Genomic DNA, 14,894 nt, shown 5'->3' on the forward strand with positions numbered 1-14,894 from the left:
CGGCGAAGAACCGCTATTCGCAAACCATCAGAATAAATAAACTGCCGCTGCGAAAATCTCCTTTATCTCCAAATCTGCATCCTAATGGAGCTTCAATTAGAGCCCAGCGATCGACTTTCGGATTATAATACAAAAACAAATCAAGCTTTTCAGCGACGCCGAACGAAATCCGCTTTGAATTTCTCCCCCAAAGGTATGGCGTGGCGTGGAAGCCGCAATAAAAGTCACAGTCGGAAGGTTTTTGATTAACAACGCCAGATTACATGCACGTACGTTCGTCTTTTTTGTAATTCTCGTTATGAGACGACTGAAGGGTAAGCACACACTCCATTTCAGGAAAGGAGTTTCCTCCTGTCTGCGCTGTGGAGAGAGGAAAAGTGTGATTATCAGTCGCGAGGGGGGTGCTTCCAGGCATGAAAATTTCCCACCCCTCCCCCGAAATGCATCAAAATCCACAGACACAAGAGTGCATCGAATTAAAACGTTAGGAAAGTATTTTCAGTTTTCTACTTGTACTTACTATTAAGAATTGCATGTTGTTTGTAAAATTTAGCGACGGTTTATCTCTAAAATCATGACCGAGGAAGAGTTAAATTTCAGATTTCGCCAAATTTATATTTATTAATAATTTTTTCGTTTGACGAGGTAAAATTCCGTAAATTGTGAATTAAATCGTTGATTTACAGTTGGAGACAATGCTTGATTAACTTGCTAATTTTCTCATAAATTTATACAGCAACTTGGGACATTTTTAGCTTATTTATCCCAATTTCCAGAGAGGTGCAAAAATGATTTTTGACTCTTTTTCTTAACCAGCGGGATACTGTTGCACAAGTCTCGTTACAACGCAGTTTCACCTCAAACATTATGGCCTTTTCACCTCGATAAAGCGGGCAGATATTATATTCGCGAATGACTCACCATGCCGCACGGAAATCAGAGCCAGTTAAGTTAGTTGCAGGCGTACGTGCCCCGTTAAAATAAATGCACCTTTCACATCAAATTTAAACAAAAAGGCTACTAATTAGTTTTACCTGTCAGGCCGTTTCAGCAGCCAAGGATGTCAGTTGTTTCTAGCTATTATCTTTTGTCGCCGCGACACTGATTGCACAATACAGCTTCTAGGTGTGCGGTTTACGAACTTGTCATATATTTTATATACAGCTCATTAATTCAGGAGGAAAATTGCCGGCGCCGACAGTTGCGCAACGCGTACGTGCAACTTCAAATCGAGAATGCAGCAGCAGCTGTTATAGTGCACTGACAATTGAGTAAAAGTCTGGTCTGCAGTTGACGGACTTGCGATGACCCTGAAGAAAGAAAGGCGGCGGCACTTGTGTTGGAAAACCCGCTCATTCGTGTCTCCCGCGCGATTTTATCCGGGAATCAACGCAGAGCGTCAAACCTTTGACCCGCAAGTGACAACCATGGCGAAATTAATGATATCTGTTGGCTTGCAGTTGTTATGTGAGAATGGGAGCGATGTTTGGGGTCGAATGCGGGCTGATTTGCGCCTACATTTAATTCTCTTGACGGACTTGGGGGATTGCGAAAGCTTTGCGACACGCTAATTGCTGCTTTGCATTCGTGAATTGATTTCACGGGAGTGTTACAATAAAATGCCCTGATGCGGGGACAGTTAAACCCTTTTCTGGACTCGGTTTCCTCCAATGTATGTCCCGTTGATTGTTAGTTCTTGCTATCAAGAGACCAATTAATGAAAATATCTGCTCATTTGTCGGTAGCAGACACTTTCGTTGATTCTCGAGTAAAAGGGAGAACGAAAAACAAACAAGATGCATCGCACGAGAGCTAGGAGCAGCGAATGCCGTTATCTGCGAATCACATCGCTCTCGAATTCACTTTTGCGGTCCGTGATCTCTTGAGCGCATATAAAAAAATTATCTCGAGGCAATTATCATGCGCCCCGGGCCACGAAATAATAAGGATCACCGGCGGTTGTTGCGAAAAGAGACGAGAAGAAGCCGTCGCTGTCAAAACAGCCAACTAAAAAGGAAGATGCTTTCGATGGCACGAGTGGCAAATTGCCGCGGCCTGGTCCACTCGATCCATTATCATCGGCACTTGCATACTTTCTCCTCTTTTCTGCGTCATTTTTTCTGCATAACGCGTGAGCAGGCGAATTTTGTCAAATTATTTCAGAATGCTCTCACTCGCCGACCTTTTATGGTCGAAATTATTGCGGCCTGGAAATTCTCTTAAGGAGAACGATGGGAGAAGAATGCCTTAATGCGCACATTTTTCTTTTGTCGGTGATTTGCGACCACGATTCCAGGTAAGGACCAGGTTGCTCTGCTCTGCCAACATATTAATTAAATATTTCGTGAACTTGTTTTTTGAAAAAAATTAAAATATCCTATCAAAAACAGCGAGTAAGAATTTCTCCGCTGCGCAGTACTTGTCCAAACATGAACATAAATCACACGCCTGCTGTGTTTTCCATGTTTGTATACAACTCAATTACGGCGGTAGTCTCGGTTAATCCCCGAAAAAGGCATGCCAATGCGTCACGCAGTGGAAAAAGGAAAAGCTGCCGGTGTCCTTTCTCTCTTCCCACGCGAGAAAAGTGCGCTGCAGAGATTATAGTATGCTATTCGGCTGCAGGCACAATTAATGCCCAATCCTTTCTTCCTCTCAATCGGTCAATAACAAACAGTTTTATGCATGCAAACAATATATACTCGCGCGCGCGTATATGGGCTCAGTCACGATTAGAAACTCGCATATCATTTCTCCCTGCCTGACCATTTCTGCGCTTACTCGATGCTCCTCAACCAAAGCCGGGTTGTCAATTATAGCTTGCACTTGAGTGAAATAGAGATGTATTCAATTGAGAGATGCCATTTGATTTCAATTGCTATGGTTAAATGCATATTTTATTAGCTTTACAGAAAATTTTAAATAATTTAATGTCTAAAAATAAGAAAAAGAGCAAGAATTTTCATAAATTTCTGTGAAAATCGGCTCAAAAGTTTTTATGCTAATCAAGCACTGTCTCCCTACAGTAAATTCACGATTTATTTCGCAATTTAGGGAATTTTTCCTCAAAATTCGTACACAGTTGGATTGATAGCGACGAGAGGGATCGAAATCAAGCGAAAAAATCATTTAGAAACCGTTTAATTAACTTAAATCAACAATGCAAAATATTATTAATTATTGGCCTCTAAAGCTCTACCTTAAACAATTTGAATAGGGATGTTCAATCGCCTAAGGATTAAAATTCACAACCCACGCCATAAACAAAATAAACAGATGCAGCACGTGCTTTACTTCTTTCGATGGATGAAAAATTATACTCTCTCTGGCGCCAATTTGGATGTCACTTAACACCGATTTATAGCCGCGGCAGCTTTTGTTTTTCGCAGAGGTCAGCAGCCCCGCTTTCCAACTACCGGCATAAAGGCATGAAGGCATAATCCTCTTCTGCGAATTTTTTTTACGATTTTATTTTCACAATTATATACTAAATGCAGGCGGCGAGAGAAAGAGCGAGAAATTAGGCGTGATGTTATAAAAGAAAGAAGAAGCCCGCCCACACCTTTGCATGATTTTTTTTTAGAATGGTGCAATTAATGAATGTGAGAAAATCGCTTTGGAGATGGTTTGTGAAAACGCGTTATTATTCTAAAAACAATGTACGTCGTACGGAGGCGTCTGCTTAATTCGGCAATTAATTCCCGCAGCGCAATTAAATTGGGTCGGAATGGCCGGAGAAATTGCGCGTATTTAAAGCGCAACTCGATTCAAACAGAGAGAGAGAGAGAGAGAGAGAGAGAGAGAGAGAGAGAGAGAGAGAGAGAGAGAGAGAGAGAGAGAGAGAGAGAGAGAGAGAGAGAGAGAGAGAGAGAGAGAGAGAGAGAGAGAGAGAGAGAGAGAGAAAACAGTGCTTGGCACTAATCGCTAATTGCCGTGGTTTCTTAATTAATTAATCTCTTTCTTGTCCGCGCCAACATGATGTTGTTCCCTTTGTGCGGCGGCGGCGGCAGCGACAGCGGCATCTCGATCGTCCCAAAAGTGAAGGTCGCCGCGCGCGCGTTTTTCGCCTTTGCGCGACGAGAATTAGAGCACGCGACGACCAACAAAATAATGCAGCACCGGCAACAGGTGTTTTTCTGCCAACTCTGTTTGAGCAGGTGTCACTTTTTCTCCGCACAATTTATTGGTTGACAGTAAAACGCGATCATGGGCCGAGGCAAAACTCGCAAGTCCACCGCAAACTGCGTTTTAGACATCTCGAAAAGCTTTACAGAAAATTTGTGAAAGGTTCCTTTTTACCTTTACTTGAAATTCTAATTAACTAATGGAAATTTTTAAAAATGGTCTTTCCAATTTTTGAGAAAATGGTTTTAATGTTTGGATACTAATCAAGCACTGTCTCCCTACTGTAAAATCACGATTTATTTCACAATTTGGGGAATTTTTTCCAAAATTCACGCACCATTGGATAGGGATCGACATCAAGCCAAAAAATCCTATCCTGATTTTAGAGATAAACTGTTGCTAAATTTCACAAACAATAGAATCAATGAAGCTCTTGCTCAAGGCAAAAAAATAATTATTGGCCTTTAAAGCTCTGGTCCTTAATATCAATAATAATTCATAACATTTTCAGCAGATTCGTTGCACATAATAACTATTGATTTTCGGCTAATTTACGATTGAAAAAAACCGCATCCACAACCATTAATCAAGTGAATTTCATAAAGCAGGTCAATACCAAGGCGAAATGAACGGTATCGAAGCGATTGGCTCTCAAATTATGATTTGCTGGTACCCTCACATGCACAGTTTATTTATTATGCATTCAAACAAATTGGTGCGATCGATCTTCCAGTCCTGATGATTGGCCTGCCGTTCAATTAACCCGATGCTGGCACTCGCACCTTTGGCCCCTCCTCGCTTGATAATTTGTTTTAATTTCCAATTACGCAGTCGGCAGGTGCGCCGGCATTATATTTATGTCGACGCTGACCTCTCTCGCATAACATTGACCCAACGATGCCGGTATGTAACGCGACAATTAAAAAATATTGAAAAGTGATGCTGGGTGTACAATTTTTTATCAAAAATTAATCTCATTCAGCTTTAAAATTACGCGATATGTATTTTGAGCAGATATTTAGTCAAAAAGTACTCACCAAATTGTCCGCGCTGGCAGGCCGGTCTTAAAACCAGGTCTTTTCTCCGAAATGCAGAGAATTTTGGAGCCGGTGTCGCGTGTTTTGCAGGTAGCGAAGCAACTTGCTGTCAGCTGCTTATCTACGCTAAAGGTTCGCTCTAGGTGGCTGCGACTGCCGCGGTGCTTTCAATTTTTCTGGGTAATTGTGTTTCTGTGCGCCGGTCAACACGACGCGCACAACAAAGACTCTCGGTTCGGTCTCGGCTTCTGTGTGCGCGGCGCACTGATAGGGCGCGCCACGTACCGCGAACCAACTATAGCCTCTCCTCAATCTCTGAATTTTATCTGATCAATTTATTTATAATAAAATAGCAACTGGTTCGATTTTAGCTATCCAAACTCGAAGAATTGAATTTTTCTCCTGTGGTCTTTTATTGATTTCAAAGAGAAATTTTAATTCACCTGATTTAAATTCCTGATATTCTTTGTTAAAAATAATTACTAGGAACTAATTTCTTCACTTTGGGTATTTGGTGCAAATGAAAATCAGTGGTTATTTATTCACAAAGTTGATGCTATATTCACATAAAACAGTTACAGCTATGCTTCCTTACCGACTACAATATTGTATAATAGTCCTAAAATACTACCTCAATATGTATGTACTATTCAAATCCGTTTCATTGGTGTACAATCAACCGAACATCAAAAAACTCATCAACATTCGAAATGGAAGTGTCAAATAATAAACAGCAAAAATGACTGTTGCATCAAAAGTATGGCTTCGTCGTGCTCGACAATCTGAACGTTCTCTCATTTATTAAGTTTGTTTCAAAATGCGAAAAATGCGTGCCAGAAATGAATGATTTTTCGGCTCTAACTTTGCTTTTCAGTTTAATAATCTCTAAGTTTAGATTCTTTACTCTTTGCGAACAATACAAATGGGATAATTGCCATAGTTATTCTTTTTGTTTTCGTCATTTGATAATATCATCAGTGTAGCAGTATTATTCAATTTGTCAACTTGAGTGTCAAAAATATATATACATTCAATATTATATCAAGGGAATATATACTTGTTTTTCACGTCATCATTTTACTATTTTAATTTTTACTCTTCTTTTGCATATATCATAAGTAATCGCGTCAGCATCTCGTGCCCAAGTCAAGAGATTAATTTCTCTAAAAGAGTTGTACTATTTTCAAAACTACTCGCTCCATTCATTTATGAATTTAATGCCAGCTTTGTAACTTTCACAAGACGTGTCCATAAGTTTTTATCTTTCCAATTAATTTAATGTCTTTTATTTTGAGAAATAATTAAGCATACTTTTATCTCATGAAAAGGGAAGATCATTGGAAAAGTTTAAAATGGATGATGACTGCTGGTGGGGGCAGGGCAACTTGCACGTTCTTTCGTTCTCTCTTTCGATTGAAGGCAGACAAACACTTTTTAACTGCTGTTGTAGGTGTGTGTGAGTGTGTGTGTGTGTGTTTATAATAAATAACTAGTCTGCTAAAACATTTACGCTGCGGGGAGGAGCGGGGCTCGGGGCGGAGTAACTTACATTTGGGTTATTGGCACTTTATATTATTACATTGTTACATACTACCAAAATCCTCCATTCAAGTTCGTCTCATCTCTGTTCTCGTACTTTAATATAATGCTCAAGCGGGACAGATTTATTTCCATTTTGTGATCTCGAGAAAAATAAAAACTTTATATCATTTTTCATCACCCACACGTTTTAAATTGCTTTTGGTTTCCATCATAATTATTCGTCAACATGTACAATAATTGAATTTTCATCTCGTCAACTTGTTCAAAAAAATAATTATCATATCTTTCCTCTCAATTACTTTTGAGTGAGCACTACTACGTTCATCTCGCGTCGGGCTATTACAGTATTAATTTGTATTTCCACATCGTCAGCAGGGGTACGATCAGGGCAGAGGGGGTTGGTACAATCTTTTTGAAGGGGTACATTTTGATGTTTTCGTCATCATCATTCAAAAATCAGTTCTGTTGGTAAGGTAGTTCAAAGTTACCACGTAATTACTATATCTTAATATAGAGCAATAGAATTTTTGTTTCATATAGAGTGCATTCATTATTCTCGATAAAAAGGATAATCAACTAATGGTACGCGATAAATTACACACAGACACTTGTCACAAGACACGAAAACTAACCAATTATGAGAGCGAACTATGTACAAGTGGCTCGCCGTCAGGCGGTGCGTTTGCGTTTGTATTTGGGGGCGTGGGAATGGAATCGTAATAAATAAATTAGACGCTAAGTAGGATTCTATAGTCACTTAAAGGAATTCATTCGCAGCTGTGTACACGATTAAAGCTAAAATTTGACGCACGTGTTGATTTCTACAAACACAAACAAAACAATACAAAGGACCCTTCTCGTGTTCTCGTGAGGAAGGAGCAACAAAAGAGCAACGCGGGTTGAGCCTAATTGCAATAATAAAGTATTAATTACTTTTTAGTGATCGATTCGAAGTCGTCGTTTATTCAACAAAGTCTTTTAGAGTTGTAATTGAGCGTCTGTTAGTTGGTTAGTTAATTCACACACGATTGGTCAAATTATATAGGTGGGATTGAGATACTCGACAACTTCCTTTTACAAAAGGAACTCAAAACAATATACTGAGATCAGAATTCAACAAAATTTGATACCAGCAGACTAGTGCAAAAGTTACTCAAAATGCAGAAGTATGCAACCTCTCGATGGAAACAAAAAAGAAATATAATTATGCTCAATTTGAACTGGAATTTCTCCTTTTGTAATAGGAAAAATTTGTGCAGGGGAACAATTAAAACGGCAGGGAGGGAAGCGTACGCTTTTTTCAAAAGTATACATTTAGCTTCTGCTGATATGACGTGTTGTGTTTGTTCGGGGGTGTGAGAGAGAGATAGAGGGGGGTGGGTCTGCAATCAGTGTGAAGTGAGATCATTCACAATGGACTTCAAGTCTACTGCAGGTAGAGGCGCGAGTGATGATGATTCAATAGGCAGGTTTTGGTAACCTGGGTCCACCGTCTTTTTTAAAAAGATAACAATTACACGCGTCATTCAAACTCACTACACGTTAAATGCACATTTGCACCATCATGAGCTGCCGTCAAAAGGGCTGATCAAACATTATACAAAGTAAAAAAGTGGCACAAAACAATTACTTTTCAGCAAGGAAAGCCGCCGCCGCGAGGGTGTGTGTTTTTTGTATTTAAAAATTGTTTAGCAGTACATTAAAACGTATTGTACGCACGTTCGTTTCTAAAAAAGATAGAAAAGAAATTGCTCTTTGTATGAATTCAGTATTTTGTCATATGCTCGTATAAAATTACGCCACTGAGTCACCAGCGATTTGAAAAATAACTTCTTTAGAAATGAATTCCGCTTTTGTTTGAAAGGCCACACTTACTGTCGCAAAAAAATAAGATGGCAGGAGAGAGTATCATCATTTTTTCTCTAATATTTCTTCTCAAGCCGGGGCAGCGTGGAACGCAGGGTCGCTGCCGCCGCCGGCGTTCTGCCCGTCTCATCCGGCGGCTCCGTTTTCCTGGTACGGTCCGGTCACCACGCACGGGTGCATCGGGAACAGGGTGGTCACGGTGTTGGTGGTGCACGTGGTGGCGCGCATTCTGAACTGCGACGACAGCGACTTGGGTCGTTCCAGCAGCATCAGCTCGCCCGGGCCGAGGTTTCCGTCCGAACCGCCAGCGCCGCCGCCCCCCTGGCCGCCCCCTTGGCCGTTGTTGTTGGCGCCGCCCTGGCCGTTGGCGCCGTTGGGCGCGGTGATGCCCAGCTTGCGCAGCCGCATCTTCTCCTCCCACTCGTCCCAGCCGTGCCTGGCCCTGTTGAGGTTGCGGTGCTGGTAGAAGACGAGCGAGATGCGCGACGGCCGCAGCCGGTTCGGCCTGCGCAGCGCCGTCGTGCTGTGCAGCTCCTGCTTGGCGCACTCGAACAGCACCGAGCCGTGGCCGAGCGCGATCGCCACGCCACCCATCTGTCCGTCCTTGAAGCACTCCTCGTTATCACAGATTTCGGTGACTTTGCCGATCGGCTCGGAGCGCGGCATCGCCGGCTCGGCGTGCATCGGGAAGAAGGGGTGGTGCGGCGGCGCGTAGAACGGCTGGTACATGAAGTGCGACGAGCCCATCAGCTGCTGCGGGTGGCAGTAGTAGCCGCTGGGCTCGTTCCACCCCAGATTCGGCATGAACGAGTTTCCGTAGCCGTAGGCGAAAGGGTTGGCGGCGCTCGGCCCCGCCCCGTAGCTCGAAGGGTAGTTTTGGCTCGCGTGCGCATCCGGCCACGCGGAGTGGCTCGGCTCCGACTTGCCGGGCCAGTCCTCGGCACCACCGGTTGCCCAGCCAGAGGGGTTGGAAACCCCTCCACCCCTGCTCTCCGGCGGGAAGGGCTTGAGGAATCCTTTGCAGTAGGACGGCGCCGACGGCGTCGACTCGGTGGAGGCGGCCGAGGTGTTGCTGTGCGTGCGGGACGGCGGGCGCGCCTTCGGCACCCTGAACGGCGAGGCCGGCGTCTGCGGGGTGGCCGGGGGTGAGGTGTAGTCCCAGGAGGCGCTCGGCGGCCGCTTGCTGCACTCGCTCGGCGGGTTGGTCGGCGTGGCGAAGTTGGCCGTCGGAGGCGTTGACGGCGGCAGGTAAGGCGATCGGGCCGACTCGTCCTCCACCGAGCTCTTCTTCGGCGTGATCTCGTTTTGCCAGGCCATGCTGGTGGGCGTGGCAGCCTGCTGGAAGCTCTGTTGTTGCTGCTGCAGCGGCTGCTGTTGCTGCGGTTGCTGCTGCTGCCAGGAGGAGGGTGGAAAGACGAAGGGGCTGGCCGCGGACTGAGGCGTGGACGGACACGGCGACGGGTTGCTTGGGCTGTACTGAGCGGCGTAGCGCATCAGCCCGGTGGTGCTGTCCGCGTCCACCTTCATCTCGGTGAGGGGATCGCCCCACCAGTTGGCATTTTTGCACTCTCCGTTCCAGCCACGGCTCCAGTAGGGGTCGTGGTGGTATCCCTCCTGTCCCCAGCCCTGGTACATGGACACCGGACTGTCGAGCACCGTCGAGGACACCTGGGGATTTTGAAGTTGAGCGGCGTCCATGCTGTCCAACAGACCTACGTCAATGTGCACCCCAGGGCCTCTGGCCGCGTCTTTGTGCAGCTTGCCTATCACCGCGTCTGGCTCGTCCTCTTTCCTCTTTTTGCCGTGTCTTCGACAAGGCTGCAGTGGCACAGACCGCACGCGAACTTCGCACGTGAACCTGATTTCAAACACACAAAAGAGACAATTTTTATTTAATTTTTCAATACCGACTAACTCAGTGCCTAATGCACACTTGTTAAGATGAAAAATTGGAAAAAATCTCTTTTGAGCTACTTATCAGAAAAAAATGTTACCAATAAATTATTTAATTTAATTTTAGTTTCAAATGTTTTACCTTTCCTGAGAAATAAAAAATGCGAGAAAATTTTGTTCAAGTTGTATCAGATCTCAAGTATATTTAAGCTTAGTTTTTTGCTCTTTGGTTAAACATTAAAAAATTGCAAAAGCCCGGGAGAGTATTTAATTTAAAATCGAAACGTCTAAAACCAATCCATGTGTCCCATTAACCAGTGTCTTGAAACAAAAATTAAGCTATATTGAGCAACAACTGTATTTTTAAATTAATTTTGAAATTGTTCACCGTTTACTTATAATAACAAAAAATTGCTAAAATCGTCAAATAATCAAAATAATTCCACCTCAGCTAGTGATTCACATGATAAAGGCTTAAAGAATTTGATAATTTGGCCAAAAATGTTACCAGCAAGTCATATACCTTTTCAAAAAGAAGACATTCGAGAAAACAAAATTTCACAACTCAGTATTTATTTAATTAATTAAAAGTAGAAAGTGAAATACGTTTTTTTACCACGAAAAATCTACAATTAAAAGTATTTTAGTAAAATTCAACAAAAAATATGCACTGGATATAACTAAATAAAAAAATTAAAATATTGTTCTTATTTATTTGTTCATCGATTTATAAAAAAATCTAAAATGCATTAACTAGCCTACTAATTTTAAATCTATTTATTATTGTGCATTTGGCTTTCTTCTTTGCTCACTTGGTAAGATTTTCAATGGCTCCAGACTTGATCTTTTCCTGTTGTCCTTCTTTGCTACCAAATTCGTCGGTGTCATCCATGACATAAAGAGGCAGGACGTGCAACTGCTCGTCATCTGGCTTGCTCAGGTTTCTGTGCCGATTCAAACTCACGACCTATATAGCAGTGGTTCTGATAAATATCAAGGAAATCAATTATGACTGTTGCAAAGCTTACCACTGTGCAGCCATTGTTCATGTTGTGCAAGTCCCTATGACTGTGAGCACAGAAATCGAGACATGCGGTGACGCCAGAAAACGGCCTGCCAGGTTTGAAGCCTAATCTGCACTCTGACGCTTCCCTCTCGAACTGGGTTTGGTTGGCAAACGCCTCTGGGGCGATGGTCTTGTACAGAGGAGCAATCAGGGTGGAGAGAACGTGCATCCGTTCCTCGATTTCTTGCTCCTGAATTGTTATCAATATTAAGAAACATGGGTAATAATTATGTTATTTAGATTGAGACTCACCTCTGTTCTCACTGACAGTCTGAATTTCCTCACGGTTTTTGACCTGGCGTACTTGCAGCCATTGTAGTACATGCTCCAAGAGCAGCCAAAGGAGAAAGAAGCGCCACAGGTGTCAGGGTCCAGTCCTTGGCAGGCGCACGTCCTCGGCTCGTTTGTGGCGCACCTGCGCGTCGTTGGAAGTCCAAATCGGTTTAGCTTTTCTACGAGCAGGTTGTAGAGTCTGGCGGCTTCGTTGGACGGCACTCCGTCCCACGCAACTATGCAGATCACGATCCACGCGGTCGGGCATTTGTGGCCCTGCCGGTGCTTCACAACTGCTAACACTTTTTCCTCTAAGCTGCTCCTTCGTATCACCTATTAAGTAAATTAATTTTATTTTGGCTCTAATTCATTTGATTTAAGCTCTTCTTACCCATTTAGCAAGGGGGCATCCTTGTTGAGTTTTCCCCTCCTTGCCGGTGTAGCACACTTTCTCGATCCGAAGCTCCTTGCCCGCAATGCCGATTCTCGTCTCCATGTCTTTCCTCAGGTCTTCTAAACTGGCTGCTGTCCCCAGGTGAGTGTAGAATGAACCAGGCTCTGGCGGGCTTGCTGCAAAATAAATAAGACATTGTTCTCATAATTTGAATTTCATGCCGAGAAATATTTACATTTGTCAGGTGGGAAGCAGCTGCACTCGGGAACTTCCGCCTTGATGTTGTTCTTGAGTCTCTCCATGTGTTCTTGGTACTCTTTGGACGTCTGACTGGTCTTGTAGTCTTCAGGGGGTGGCTGCGGGACGGGCGGCGGAGTGGGCGACCACCGGCGGTTCCTCTCGGCCGCCTTCTGCTGGTCGAGGTAGGCGGCCACGTCCATCCGCTCCTTTTTCACCTCCTTCTTCTCCTCCTCCTCGCAACTAGGATCCTGCTGGCTGTTTTCGCTGAACGGATAGCTGCTCTCCTGCTTGATGGTGACATTTTGATCTGGCTTGCTGTAGTATTCTGAAAAATTGACCGGTGGTTGAGGGGCAGGCTCTGTCTGCTTCTGCTTGCCCTCCGACGGCTTCTTGAAATTGCGTTGCTCTTCATCACTCCAACTCTGTTTCTGCCTGTTCGGGATGTAGTCCTTCACGTCGCTCGGCACCTCCTGGCCGAACTGCTGCATTCTAGCGCCCTCTGCCCAATCCCAAAACTGACCACCCTCAGACAATGAAGTCTGAGGGTGGCCTTGGACTAAAAAATTAGGCCCTGTTTCTGGAGGTGGTTGGCCGTTCTCGCGACCGAAGTGTTCCATGCTGTACTGCTGGTAGTGCTGGTTGAAATAGTGCTTTTTCAGCTTGCTCTGCTGCTCCTCCTCGCCGTTGCCGTTCCTGAACCCTGTCCCTCCCCTGTCAGACGGGGGTGGCGGAGTTCGTTCCGGCTGACGCTGGGACTCCCTGGCCCAGCCGCTGGCGTTGCCCTTTTGCTCGCTGCCAGCAGAGGTCGAGTTGCCGCTTCTAGACCAGTTGTTGTCGGCCTGTTGCTGTTGCTGTTGTTGTTGCTGCTGCTGCTGCTGCTGTTGTTGCTGCTGCTGCTGCTGCTGCTGCTGTTGTTGTTGCTGCTGTTCCCCAGTTACCGAGGTGCTGGAACCTGAGTATCCACTAGAGTTCTGTGAACTCAGCTGGGGAAGGTGAAGTGGATACCCAGGATGCTCGTTTGGGTGACCGGTAGGCGCGTTTTGGGTGGTGGCCGAGAAGGTGTTGTTGTTGCCCGGTCCGTTGGCCGTCTTGGAGGCCTGCGAGCTTTCTTCGTAGACGCTGCCGGCGCTGCTGTTCCTGCCCGGCGGGGCGGGCGAGGCGCTCGGCGCGCCCCCGGGGGTCATGTTGCCCTCCTGCTGCTGGTAGCCGGTGCCGTTGACGTACTGGCCGCTGCCGGCGCTGCTCGGCGAGCCTTCCAGGTACTGGCCGTTGCTCATGGCACGTCCGTTGATGCCGCCGTTGACCGTGGGGTTGTTGGGCGACGGCTGCGGCGTGTGGGTCTGCTGCGGGAACCTGGCCGGCGAGCTGGGCGGCCTCGGCGCGAACTGCTGCTGCTGCTGCTGTTGCGGCTGCTGCACTCCGTAGCCCGATCGCTGGTCCTGCGGGTAGTCAAAGGGCGGCGCGTACGCCGCCGTTTGGTACGTTTGGTACAGGCCGGGCTGCTGGAAGTCCATGTGCGGCTGCATCTGCGGCGACGGCTGGAAGTGCGGCGAGCCCCAGCCGGGCGCGTTTTCCGCGCCGGGCTGCTGCTGCGGCCACATTGCCGCGGGGAATCTGTCCCTGCCGGGAAGGAATCCAGGGTCGGCAGGGGGGTTGCCGTAGAAAGGTGGCATCACTCCAGGTACCTGAGGACAAATAGGGTGAACAATTAAATTTCATTTTGAGCTGCGCGTCTCGAGTTACGGGGAAAGCATCTCTAAATCAATGAAGAACGGGTGTGAGCGCGTGGCAGCAGATACCATCTCATAAAAAAGTTAATGCTCTCGCCACCCATTCTTCTCCATTAATCTGTGCAAGGACGGAGGCGAGTGAGTCAGCTGAGAGAAAGAAAAAGAATCGTCTTTGGCAGTGCCCGCCCGCCCGACCGACCGACAGACCCACCGACCGACACTCTTTTTTCGCAGAAGAGAGCGGCGAAAGATAGAGAGTAAAAGTAAGTGGTGCTAGCGCGGAGGAGCAAAGAGAGCACCAGCAAAACGATCATTCAAAGACTTCCTCAAGTTGGGACGAGTTGGGTGTGTAGCGCGCGCGAGTGGAAGGAAGGGGGATTCCCTCGAGTGACAGCAGCAGGGTTAGACGGCATGGCGTGTACCCAACTAAAGCAAAACGACGACGATCCCAAAGCAGGGGAGCCGGCGCCTCCTCTTTGACTGCTTCTTTTAGTGGTGGTAGTAGTACGACGAGGGTTATGTGATGTTATATTCTCTCTTGCTCGCCCGCCCGCCCGCTCTTTCGCCCGCGCGCCGGGTATAAAACGGTGGGTGTAGCAGACACCAAGGGGGAAAAGAGCGAGCACCGCGCTGCTTTATATATATGAATATATATACACGGGGCACGCGCGCACACACACAGATATTTACACCACCGGCGGCGTGCGGTATGACGATGATGATGATGT

The 14,894-nt window shown here is 45.8% G+C and overlaps 2 protein-coding genes across 4 annotated transcripts in view; both read right to left on the reverse strand.

Moving 5' to 3' along the window:
- The window catches only part of knockout (Stork-head domain-containing protein knockout), a 60,219-nt gene extending 54,841 nt beyond the window's left edge, over positions 1-5,378 (reverse strand). Inside the window, exon 1 of the mRNA XM_065484982.1 lies at positions 5,163-5,378. The gene's annotated coding sequence lies outside the window, so the exon portion shown is untranslated. The remainder of the gene's footprint in view (positions 1-5,162) is intronic.
- A 318-nt stretch (positions 5,379-5,696) lies between these two features.
- Positions 5,697-14,894, reverse strand: part of Tet (Ten-Eleven Translocation (TET) family protein) — a 59,863-nt gene continuing 50,665 nt past the window's right edge. For 2 of the 3 annotated variants that reach the window (XM_065484979.1, XM_065484977.1), the window contains 6 exons: positions 12,432-14,121; positions 12,194-12,372; positions 11,782-12,135; positions 11,492-11,719; positions 11,276-11,430; positions 5,697-10,428 (listed from right to left, as the gene is read on the reverse strand). In XM_065484979.1, the coding sequence (XP_065341051.1) occupies positions 8,697-10,428; positions 11,276-11,430; positions 11,492-11,719; positions 11,782-12,135; positions 12,194-12,372; positions 12,432-14,121 (4,338 nt within the window). In that variant the 3' untranslated portion in view covers positions 5,697-8,696. The remainder of the gene's footprint in view (positions 10,429-11,275; positions 11,431-11,491; positions 11,720-11,781; positions 12,136-12,193; positions 12,373-12,431; positions 14,122-14,894) is intronic. The other variant, XM_065484978.1, reaches the window with a different exon arrangement.

This window comes from Cloeon dipterum, chromosome 3 (assembly GCF_949628265.1).
Source record: "Cloeon dipterum chromosome 3, ieCloDipt1.1, whole genome shotgun sequence".
NCBI classification, from domain to species: domain Eukaryota; kingdom Metazoa; phylum Arthropoda; class Insecta; order Ephemeroptera; family Baetidae; genus Cloeon; species Cloeon dipterum.